Raw genomic sequence first — 12,270 nt, forward strand, 5'->3', positions numbered from 1 at the left:
ATATTTGGAAAGAACATTTTAAGTGCCGAAGTCCACCCTTTAATGCCTTTGGATTTAGAATGGGGTGAGATGAAGGGAATTTTGTTACTTACCGTAAATTCCTTTTCTTCTAGCTCTTATTGGGAGACCCAGACGATTGGGGTATAGCTACTGCCCTCTGGAGGCCACACAAAGCACTACACTAAAAGTGCAAGGCCCCTCCCTCTCTGGCTATACCCCCCCGTGGTATCACGGGTACTCCAGTTTTAGTGCCAAAGCAAGAAGGAGGAAGCCAACAACTGGTTTAAACAAATTAACTCCGAGTAACATCGGAGAACTGAAAAACCGTTCAACATGAACAACATGTGTACCCGCAAACAGCAAAAACAATCCCGAAGGACAACAGGGCGGGTGCTGGGTCTCCCAATAAGAGCTAGAAGAAAAGGAATTTACGGTAAGTAACAAAATTCCCTTCTTCTTCAGCGCTCTATTGGGAGACCCAGACGATTGGGACGTCCAAAAGCTGTCCCTGGGTGGGTAAAGAAATACCTCATGTTAGAGCTGCAAAACAGCCCCCCCCTACGGGGATGTCACTGCCGCCTGCAGGACTCTTCTACCTAAGCTGGCATCCGCCGAAGCATAGGTATGCACCTGATAATGCTTGGTGAACGTGTGCAGACTCGACCAGGTAGCCGCCTGACACACCTGTTGAGCCGAAGCCTGGTGCCGTAATGCCCAGGACGCACCTACGGCTCTGGTTGAGTGGGCTTTTAGCCCTGAAGGAACCGGAAGCCCAGCAGAACGGTAGGCCTCTATAATTGGTTCTTTGATCCATCGAGCCAAGGTGGCTTTAGAAGCCTGCAACCCCTTGCGCGGACCGGCGACAAGGACAAAAAGTGCATCGGAACGGCGCATGGGCGCCGTGCGGGAAATGTAGATCCTGAGTGCTCTCACCAGATCTAGCAAACGCAAGTCCCTTTCATACCGGTGAACCGGATGAGGATAAAAGGAAGGCAATGATATATCCTGATTAAGATGAAACGAGGATACGACCTTAGGGAGAAACTCCGGAATGGGGCGCAGCACAACCTTGTCCTGGTGGAACACCAAGAAGGGAGCCTTGGATGACAGAGCAGCCAGCTCAGACACTCGCCGAAGCGATGTGATCGCAACAAGAAACGCCACTTTCTGTGACAGGCGAGAAAAAGAAACTTCTTTGAGAGGCTCGAAGGGCGGCTTCTGGAGAGCCACTAGTACCCTGTTCAGATCCCATGGATCCAACGGCCGCTTGTACGGGGGCACAATATGACAGACCCCCTGCAGGAACGTGCGCACCTTAGGAAGACGTGCTAGACGCTTCTGAAAAAACACGGATAGTGCCGAGACTTGCCCTTTAAGGGAGCCGAGCGACAAGCCCTTTTCCAACCCTGATTGCAGGAAAGATAGAAAAGTGGGCAATGCAAATGGCCAGGGAGACACTCCCTGAGCAGAGCACCAGGTTAAGAAAATCTTCCACGTTCTGTGGTAGATCTTAGCAGAAGTTGACTTCCTAGCTTGTCTCATTGTGGCTACCACTCCCTGGGATAATCCTGTTGACGATAGGATCCAGGACTCAATGGCCACACAGTCAGGTTCAGGGCCGCAGAATTCTGATGGAAAAACGGCCCTTGAGACAGCAGGTCTGGACGGTCTGGAAGCGACCACGGTCGGCCGACCGTGAGATGCCACAGATCCGGATACCACGATCTCCTCGGCCAGTCTGGGGCGACGAGTATGATGCGGCTGCAATCGGATCTGATCTTGCGTAGTACTCTGGGCAAGAGTGCCAGAGGCGGGAATACATATGGGAGGCGGAAGTGCGACCAATCTTGCACCAAGGCGTCTGCCGCCAGCGCTCTTTGATCTCGCGACCGCGCCATGAATGCCGGGACCTTGTTGTTCTGAGTTTCTTTGCGTCCTCTGAGTCCCTTTGGACGAGGAGAATTGTGTTTTGCCCGAACCTCGAAAGGACTGAAACTTCTGCTGCCACTTTCTCTGCTGAGGTTTGCTTGATCTGGGCTGGGGTAAAGAGGAGTCTTTACCCTTGGACTGTTTAATGATGTCAGCCAGTGGCTCGCCAAACAGTCTTTCTCTAGACAAAGGCAAGCTGGTTAAACATTTTTTGGAACCAGCATCTGCTTTCCAGTCCTTTAACCACAATGCCCTGCGCAAAACTACCGAATTGGCAGACGCCATTGAGGTGCGGCTGGTAGATTCTAGGACCGCATTGATAGCGTAAGACGCAAACGCGGACATCTGCGAGGTAAGGGACGCCACTTGCGGCACCGCTGGATGTAAGATAGCATCCACTTTCGCTAAACCAGCTGAAATAGCTTGTAGCGCCCATACGGCTGCGAATGCTGGAGCAAACGACGCGCCGATAGCTTCATAGACAGATTTTAACCAAAGGTCCATCTGTCTGTCATTGGCATCTTTAAGTGAAGCGCCATCTTCCACTGCAACTATGGATCTAGCTGCAAGTTTGGAAATCGGGGGGTCTACCTTTGGACACTGGGTCCAGCGCTTGACCACCTCAGGGGGGAAGAAGGGAATTTTGTTACTTACCGTAAATTCCTTTTCTTCTAGCTCTTATTGGGAGACCCAGACAATTGGTGTATAGCTACTGCCTCCGGAGGCCACACAAAGTATTACACTAAAAAGTGTAAGGCCCCTCCCCTTCTGGCTATACACCCCCCGTGGAATCACGGGTTCTCCAGTTTTAGTGCCAAAGCAAGAAGGAGGAAAGCCAATAACTGGTTTAAACAAATTAACTCCGAATAACATCGGAGAACTGACAAACCGTTCAACATGAACAACATGTGTACCCGCAAACAAAACCAAAAATCCCGAAGGACAACAGGGCGGGTGCTGGGTCTCCCAATAAGAGCTAGAAGAAAAGGAATTTACGGTAAGTAACAAAATTCCCTTCTTCTTCAGCGCTCTATTGGGAGACCCAGACAATTGGGACGTTCAAAAGCTGTCCCTGGGTGGGTAAAGAAATACCTCTTGTCAGAGCTGCAAGACAGCGCCCCCCTACTGGGAAGCCACCGCCGCCTGCAGGACTCTTCTACCTAGGCTGGCATCCGCCGAAGCATAGGTATGCACCTGATAATGTTTGGTGAAAGTGTGCAGACTGGACCAGGTAGCTGCCTGGCACACCTGTTGAGCCGTAGCCTGGTGGCGTAATGCCCAGGACGCACCCACGGCTCTGGTTGAATGGGCCTTCAGCCCTGATGGAACCGGAAGTCCAGCCGAACGGTAGGCTTCCAGAATTGGTTCTTTGATCCATCGAGCCAGGGTGGCTTTAGAAGCCTGCAATCCCTTGCGCGGACCAGCGACAAGGACAAAAAGTGCCTCGGAGCGGCGCAAGGGCGCCGTGCGGGAGATGTAGATTCTGATTGCTCTGACCAGATCTAACAAATGCAAATCCTTTTCATACCGGTGAACCGGATGAGGACAGAAAGAAGGTAAGCAAATGTCCTGATTTAGATGGATATCAGATACTACTTTAGGAAGAAATTCTGGAGTGGGGCGCAAAACCACCTTGTCCTGGTGGACCACCAGGAAAGGAGCCTTGGATGACAGTGCTGCCAGCTCAGACACTCTCCGAAGAGACGTGATCGCCACTAGAAACACCACTTTCTGTGACAGGCGAGAAAAGGAAACCTCTTTCAAAGGCTCGAAAGGCGGCTTCTGTAGAGCAACTAGTACCCTATTCAGATCCCATGGATCTAACGGCCGCCTGTACGGGGGTACAATATGACAAACCCCCTGTAGAAACGTGCGCACCTTAGACAGACATGCCAGACGCTTCTGAAAAAACACTGATAGTGCCGAGACTTGCCCTTTAAGTGAGCCAAGCGACAAGCCTTTTTCTAACCCCGATTGTAGGAAGGAAAGAAGAGTAGGCAATGCAAATGGCCAGGGAGACACTCCCTGAGCAGAGCACCATGATAAGAAAATCTTCCACGTCCTGTGGTAGATCTTGGCAGACGTGGGCTTCCTAGCCTGCCTCATGGTAGCAACAACTCCTTGAGACAATCCTGCACACGCTAGGATCCAGGATTCAATGGCCACACAGTCAGGTTCAGGGCAGCAGAATTCTGATGGAAAAACGGCCCTTGGGACAGTAAGTCTGGCCGGTCTGGAAGTGACCACGGTCGGCCGACCGTGAGATGCCACAGATCCGGGTACCACGATCTCCTCGGCCAGTCTGGGGCGACGAGTATGACGCGGGTGCAATCGGATCTGATCTTGCGCAACACTCTGGGCAAGAGTGCCAGAGGCGGGAATACATATGGGAGTCGAAACTGCGACCAATCTTGGACCAAGGCGTCTGCCGCCAGAGCCCTTTGATCGCGCGACCGCGCCATGAATGCCGGGACCTTGTGGTTGTGCCGAGACGCCATGAGGTCGACGTCCGGCACCCCCCACCGGCGACAGATTTCCTGAAACACGTCCGGGTGAAGGGACCATTCCCCTGCGTCTATCCCTTGGCGACTGAGGAAGTCTGCTTCCCAGTTTTCTACGCCCGGGATGTGTACCGCGGATATGGTGGATGCTGTGTCCTCCACCCACGTCAGAATCCGCCTGACTTCCTGGAAGGCTTGCCGACTGCGCGTCCCTCCTTGGTGGTTGATGTATGCCACCGCTGTGGAGTTGTCCGACTGGATTCGGATCTGCCTTCCTTCCAGCCACTGCTGGAAGGCTAGAAGTGCCAGATACACTGCTCTGATCTCCAGAACATTGATCTGCAGGGTGGACTCTTGCTGAGTCCACGTCCCCTGAGCCCTGTGGTGGAGAAAGACTGCTCCCCACCCTGACAGACTCGCGTCTGTCGTGACCACTGCCCAGGATGGAGGTAGGAAGGATCTTCCCTGTGACAATGAGTTGGGCAGAAGCCACCATTGCAGAGAGTCCTTGGCCGCCTGAGAAAGGGAGACTTCTCTGTCCAGGGATGTCGACTTCCCGTCCCATTGGCGAAGAATGTCCCATTGAAGAGGACGCAGATGAAACTGCGCAAAGGGAACTGCTTCCATGGCTGCCACCATCTTCCCTAGGAAGTGCATGAGGCGCCTCAAGGAGTGCGACTGGCCCTGAAGAAGCGACCGCACCCCTATCTGTAGTGACCTCTGCTTGGTCAGCGGAAGCTTCACTATCGCTGATAGAGTATGGAACTCCATGCCAAGAAACGTTAGAGACTGAGTTGGTGACAGATTTGACTTTGCAAAGTTGATGATCCACCCGAAAGACTGGAGAGTCTCCAGCGTAACATTCAGGCTGAGTTGGCATGCCTCCTGAGAGGGCGCCTTGACAAGTAGATCGTCCAGATAAGGGATCACGGAGTGTCCCTGGGAGTGCAAGACTGCTACCACTGCCGCCATGACTTTGGTGAAAACCCGTGGGGCTGTCGCCAGACCGAATGGCAGAGCTACGAACTGAAGATGTTCGTCTCCTATTACCAAACGTAGAAAACGTTGGTGCTCTGTAGCAATTGGTACGTGGAGATACGCATCCTTGATGTCTATTGATGCCAGAAAATCTCCTTGAGACATTGACGCAATGACAGACCGGAGGGATTCCATCCGGAACCTCCTGGCGTTCACATGCTTGTTGAGCCTTTTTAGGTCCAGAACAGGACGGAAGGAGCCGTCCTTTTTTGGAACCACAAAGAGATTGGAGTAAAACCCTCGCCCTCGTTCCTGAGGGGGGACAGGGATTACCACTCCTTCTGCTCTTAGTGAGCTCACCGCCTGCAGAAGGGCATCCGCTCGGTCGGGATGTGGGGAGGTTCTGAAGAACCGAGGTGGAGGACGGGAACTGAACTCGATTCTGTACCCGCGCGACAAAATGTCTGTCACCCACCGGTCTTTGACCAGTGACAGCCAAATGCCGCAAAAACGGGAAAGCCTGCCACCGACCGAGGATGCGGAGGGAGGCGGCTGAAAGTCATGAGGAAGCCGCTTTGGAAACGGTTCCTCCGTTTGCTTTCTTGGGTCGTGAGTGAGCCCGCCATGAATCAGAGCTCCTTTGTTCTTTCTGCGTCCCTTTGAATGAGGAAAATTGGGCCTTGCCTGAGCCTCGAAAGGGCCGAGACCTCGGCTGCCACTTTTTCTGCTGAGGTTTGTTTGATCTGGGCTGGGGTAAGGACGAGTCTTTACCCTTGGACTGTTTGATGATTTCAGCGAGCTGCTCGCCAAACAGTCTATCTCCAGATAATGGCAAGTTGGTTAAACATTTTTTGGAACTAGCGTCTGCTTTCCAGTCCTTTAACCACAATGCTCTGCGCAACACTACGGAGTTGGCGGACGCCAACGACGTACGGCTCGTAGATTCCAGAACCGCGTTGATAGCGTAGGTCGCAAACGCAGACATTTGTGAGGTTAGGGTCGACACCTTTGGCACTGCTGGCTGCATGACAGCCTCTACCTGTGCCAACCCAGCTGAAATAGCTTGGAGTGCCCACACGGCCGCGAATGCAGGGGCAAACGACGCGCCGATAGTTTCATAGATAGACTTCAACCAAAGGTCCATCTGTCTGTCGTTGGCGTCTTTAAGTGAAGCGCCATCCTCTACCGCGACTATAGATTTTGCCGCAAGCTTGGCAATAGGGGGATCCACTTTTGGACACTGGGTCCAGCGTTTGATCACGTCAGGGGAAAACGGATAACGTGTATCCCTAGCGCGTCTGGAAAAACGCTTGTATGGCTGAGCGTGGTGTTTCTGGATAGATTCTCTGAAGTCAGAGTGGTCTAAAAAGGCACTCAATTTACGCTTGGGATACAAGAAATGGAATTTCTCCTGCTGTGCAGCAGCTTCCTCTGCTGAGGGAGCTGGGGGAGAAATATCCAACGCACTATTGATGGCCGAAATAAGGTCATTGACCATAGCGTCACCATCAGGGGTATCCAAATTGAGAGTGGTCTCATGGTCCGAAACCTGACCACTTTCTTCAGTCTCATCATAGAGAGACTCATCCCTGTGAGACCCTGAACAATGTGATGATGTGGAGGGTCTGTCTAAGCGAGCTTGCTTGGGCTGGCTGGGGCCGTCATCTGAGTCAGAGCCATCAGCCTGTGATACATGAGAGCCCCTTGAAGTACAGACTCGCTCCAATTGAGGGGGACCAGGGGGCAAGGACACAGCCGTGTCCGGAGCCTGAGTAATTGGCCTGGTTTGCAAGGCCTCAAGGATTTTTGTCATAGTGACAGCCATCTGACCAGCCAAAACTGCAAAATCTGTCCCTGTTACTGGGGCAGGACTTACAGGCGTCTCTGCCTGGGTTACTACTGCCACCTCCGGCTGACGAAGCGTTACAGGCACGGAACATTGCACACAATGGTGGTCAGTGGAGCCTGCCGGTAGATCAGTCCCACAAACAGTACAGACAGTGTACACAGCCCGCGCCTTGGGACCCTTGCGTTTTGTGGAGGACATGTTGCTGTCTCCTCAGCGCAATATGGGGTCTATAGCCAAGAAGCGCCCTACAGTGCAAATATATATACAATATCTATATGGCACCAGAAGAAAGTACACAAATAGAATCACTGTGGCACAAGAGGGGCTTTCAGCCTGCTTACCGCCCGCCTCAGAGCGGGTGTGTGGCCGCCAGACGCCCTGTCTGAGTCTCCCAGAGCCTGCCTGCCTGTCCCCAGCCGGACCGCATGAATAATGGCTACCGGCGTCCTGTGAGGAAGAGGGGCGGCTCTGGGCGTTCCTAAACGAAGAGCGGGAAAGCGTGCTCTCACTGTGCCTCTTGAGGGGGCTGGAGCATGTAAATCAAGCTCCAGCCCCCGGCGCTGGCCATTGCACAGCGTCTCTCCTCCGCCCTGATTGACAGGGCGGAGGCGGGAACGAAGCGGCGCTAGGCCGCAAAAGCCGGGAAGTAAAGTTAGGAGCGCCGCCGCCGTAAAAGCGCGGTCGGCGCTCTGTCCCCGGCGCCCTGCATGTCGCAGTTGCGCCCCGCCGCAGGAGCGGTCGGCGCTAGTTCCCAAACACATAACCCGTCACCCAGCCATAACTAAGGTGACACAACCCCATTGCTTATGTCCCCGGCGCACTATAACGCCCAGCAAGTCTGGAGCGTTCTGTGCCTGCCGGGGACACCGAGTACCTGACAGATGCAGGGCCATGTCCCTGACTGTACCAATGCTCGACATCCATCAGGTTCGTTCTGGGTCTGTGGATGGAGCCCGGCCTCAGGGCTTTGTGGCCGGAAGGATCCCACTTCCACAGAGCCCTCCAGGGGGATGTGGAAGGAAAAACAGCATGTGGGGCTCCAGCCTCTGTACCAGCAATAGGTACCTCAACCTTTCAAGCACCATCTGGTGAGAAGGGAGCATGCTGGGGGCGCTATATGTGCCCACTTTTCTTCCATCCGAGTAGTTAGCAGCTACTGCTGACTACACACCGTGGAGCTATGCGTGGATGTATGACCTCCTTCACACACAAAGCTAAAACTGGAGAACCCGTGATTCCACGGGGGGTGTATAGCCAGAAGGGGAGGGGCCTTACACTTTTTAGTGTAATACTTTGTGTGGCCTCCGGAGGCAGTAGCTATACACCAATTGTCTGGGTCTCCCAATAGAGCGCTGAAGAAAGGATAACGTGTATCCTTAGAACGTTTAGAGAAACGCTTTTCTGGATGAGCATCGTGTTTCTGGATTGATTCTCTGAAGTCAGAGTGATCCAACAGAGCACTTAATTTACGCTTGGGATAGAGGAAACGAAATTTCTCCTGCTCTGCCGCTGCCTCTTCTGCTGAAGGGGTTGGGGGAGAAATATCTAACAGCCTATTGATGGCTGAGATAAGATCGTTTACCATGGCGTCCCCATCCGGGGTATCCAGATTGAGAGGGGTTCCAGGATTAGACTCCTGATCACTCTCTTCAGACACATCACAGGGAGACTGATTGCGCTGAGACCCTGAGCAGTGTGATGACGTTGAGGGTCTTTCCCAGCGAGCCCGCTTGGGGTGGCTGGGGCAATCATCTGAGTCATCATACTCATCCTGAGAGGCCGGGGACCCCCTTGCAGTCTGGATTAAATCCAACTGCGGAGGGTTAGAGGACATAGACCTCGCCGTGTCCATAGACTGAGCCCCAGGCATGGATTGCAAAGTTTCCAGGATTTTTGCCATAGTCACCGACATATTAACCGCAAAAACTGCAAAGTCTGACCCTGACACCGGGGCAGGACTTACAGGCGTCTCAGCCTGGGTCACTATCTCTCCTGACTCCGGCTGGCGAAGCAGCACCGGGTCTGAGCATTGCACACAATGGGGGTCTTTGGAACCTGCTGGTAGAGCAGTCCCACAAGCAGCACACACAGTGCACACAGCCCTAGCCTTGGCAGCTTTGCGTCTTGTGGATGACATGTTGCTGCCTCCTCAGAGCGCTCTGGGGTATTCAGCCAGGAAGCGACCTCACAGTGCAAGAAATCAATAAATCTCTATGTCCAGTGACACAATACACTAACATACACTGAGGCACTAGAGGGGCCAGCTGAAAAGCCGCTTACCGCCCGCTAAAGAGCGGGTGTGTGGTCTTCCAAAGCCCCTCAGTCTAGGTCTCCCAGAGCCTTGCGTCCTTCTTCCAGCCAGCCATGCATGTAATGGCTGCCGGCGTCCTGAGGGAAGAAGGGGGGCGGGCCCTGGGCGTTCCTGACCAAGAGCGGGAAGCCTGCTCCCTCTGTGCCTAGTGTGAGGGCTGGAGCATGTAAATCAGGCTCCAGCCCTCCTCGCTGCCGTGAAACAGCGTCTCTCCCCTACCCTGATTGACAGGGTGGGGGCGGGAACGATCGGAGCTGCCGGCGTCCTAGGCCCAAAAGCCGGGGACTAGAGTTATAAACGCCGCCGCCGTAAAAGCGCGGTCGGCGTATCCCCGGCGCACCACAAGTCACAGCAGCGCCGCCCGGTCCAGTGAGGGTCGGCGCTGCGTTCCCAGAACACAAAGTCCCCCAGATGACTGTAGGAACACCAGCTCAGTGTACGGTCCCCGGCGCACTACAACACCCAGCCAGCCCGGAGTGTGTCTGTGCCTGCCGGGGACACAGAGTACCTGTATGATGCAGGGCCCGGTCCCTGATGGTACTCCTGCTCCGTATCCATCAGGTTCTGATGGGTCTGTGGATGGAGCCCGGCGACAGAGCTTTGAGGCCGGCAGGATCCCACTTCCACAGAACCCCCAAGGGGATGTGGAAGGAAAAACAGCATGTCAGGCTCCAGCCCTGTACCAGCAATAGGTACCTCAACCTTACAACACCATCCAGGGGTGAGAAGGGAGCATGCTGGGAACACTATATGTGTCCTCTTTTCTTCCATCCGAACTAGTCAGCAGCTACTGCTGACTAAAATCTGTGGAGCTATGCATGGAATGTCTGACCTCCTTCGCACACAAAGCTAAAACTAGAGTACCCGTGATACCACGGGGGGGTATAGCCAGAGAGGGAGGGGCCTTGCACTTTTAGTGTAGTGCTTTGTGTGGCCTCCAGAGGGCAGTAGCTATACCCCAATCGTCTGGGTCTCCCAATAGAGCGCTGAAGAAATTATCTATCTCTATATATATATTAATATATATCTATACTTCTCTATCTATATATATCTATCTATATACACACACACACACACACACACACACATACACACACATACATATACATACATACATACATACATATATAATATATATACACATACAAAAAAAACCTCCAGTTGTACTTCCTGAGATGTGAGTACGATCAGCAGGTATCGTGCACCTTTCCTTTATATTAAAATAAGACAAGCGCATGACACTGAGCAACAGTTCACTCACCCCAAAAGGTATATGAGGACACCCATAAATCAGCGCTGCTCACCTCCCAATGCAAAAAATGACGCCAAAGAACCCTTTTACCTTTAGAACTCACCGATTCTTTGTGGCTTTGTCAGTCTTTGATTCTGGTGATGCCACCTTACGACGGCGGTCTGCTGGGGAAGATTTCTCAGGGCTCATCTTGGACGCTGCCCGTGTTGTTGGCTTGTGCGGCAGTTTCCTACAATGTACATGTATGAGACACAGAGGATTATGTACACATGACCAATGGACAGAAGTCATTCATTGGGCAAATCAATTTATTTTTTTTTATACCTCTGTGCCTCTAAACGAGAGGCTAGTCGGGTTGTGGCTCCTCGATGACCACCTTCATCATCTTCACTGTCGTCGTCCTCCTCCTCCTCCTCTTCGCCCTCTTCTTCCTCCTCCTCAATACATTCTGACTTCTTCCGCTTTTTTTCAGGTTCTGAACAATCTGCAGTGATAATGCGAATACCGGTTATGTGACATTTCGCAAAGTACAGCGCGCGGCCTCCTGCATCAGTCTGGTCGACCGGAAACGGAGAGGTGGTTGCACTGCTGGTGCTTTCCCTTCACCGATTAGAAAGACTTGGCCAAAAATAACCCTATTAAATAGGCAAATCTTCACATGAAAGTCTGCCATGTAACAGTGCATTAGCCCTGCAGCGTCGGTAGCTTCCACCAGCAAGGTTTTTCAGAAGCTAGACTTGTGGCAATCAGGTGATCACTGGATTAGTTTAAGTCCTAAGAAAACTTGTCATAAGTCAACTATAAAAACCCCCCCCAAAAACTGACAAATAATCCAAACTTTTACCAGTCTCAGAAGAACTTAGTGATCGTTTGCTTTTTCTTCCTCTCCTGGACACCAGCTCTGGACTTCGGTCTGAGCTGCTCTCCTGAAAAATGACAGCATATTATAAGTCATGTCCACCACCATGAAAATTATCCTTACCGCCTTCCCGACATTCACTATGCATGCCCAGGAGCTGAACCCGCACCTTACCAGTCAGATGTCAGCAGTATTATACAGCAGTCATCTGCCTGTAACAGCAGTGATTACAGCCAAGCTCAGATCGCTGCTTCGAACCCCCTTGCGCTACGTTCACACATTTTTTTTCCATCAGGCACAATCTGGAAAAAAAAAACTGATAAAATGGATCCGGCGCCGGATCAGTTTTATCCCTATTGATTTGTATTAGCGACGGATTGTGCCTGATGGCCTTGCGTTGCATCCGGCTTTTGACAGATCTGGCGTAATTACTCAATGCAGAAGCCGGATGGAACGTCTCATTGAACGTTTTTTTGTCTCTGAAAAGAAACAGTATCGCGCCGGGTCCAGCGTGATTTACAATGGAAGCCTATGGACGCCGGATCCGGCAAAAAACGGATGCGGCCACCGGATCCGTTTTTTTTTTAAACT

General features: G+C 52.5%; 1 protein-coding gene across 2 annotated transcripts in view; it reads right to left on the minus strand.

The window, feature by feature from the left end:
* BOD1L1 (biorientation of chromosomes in cell division 1 like 1) overlaps window positions 1-12,270 on the minus strand; it is a 151,034-nt gene that overhangs the window by 11,854 nt on the left and 126,910 nt on the right. For both annotated transcript variants that reach the window (XM_075346893.1, XM_075346892.1), the window contains exons 18-20: window positions 11,665-11,746; window positions 11,145-11,304; window positions 10,924-11,049 (exon numbers count right to left, since the gene is read on the minus strand). In XM_075346893.1, the coding sequence (XP_075203008.1) occupies window positions 10,924-11,049; window positions 11,145-11,304; window positions 11,665-11,746 (368 nt within the window). The remainder of the gene's footprint in view (window positions 1-10,923; window positions 11,050-11,144; window positions 11,305-11,664; window positions 11,747-12,270) is intronic.

The sequence above is a fragment of the Anomaloglossus baeobatrachus genome, chromosome 1, assembly GCF_048569485.1.
Source record: "Anomaloglossus baeobatrachus isolate aAnoBae1 chromosome 1, aAnoBae1.hap1, whole genome shotgun sequence".
In the NCBI taxonomy this organism is placed as follows: Eukaryota; Metazoa; Chordata; class Amphibia; order Anura; family Aromobatidae; genus Anomaloglossus; species Anomaloglossus baeobatrachus.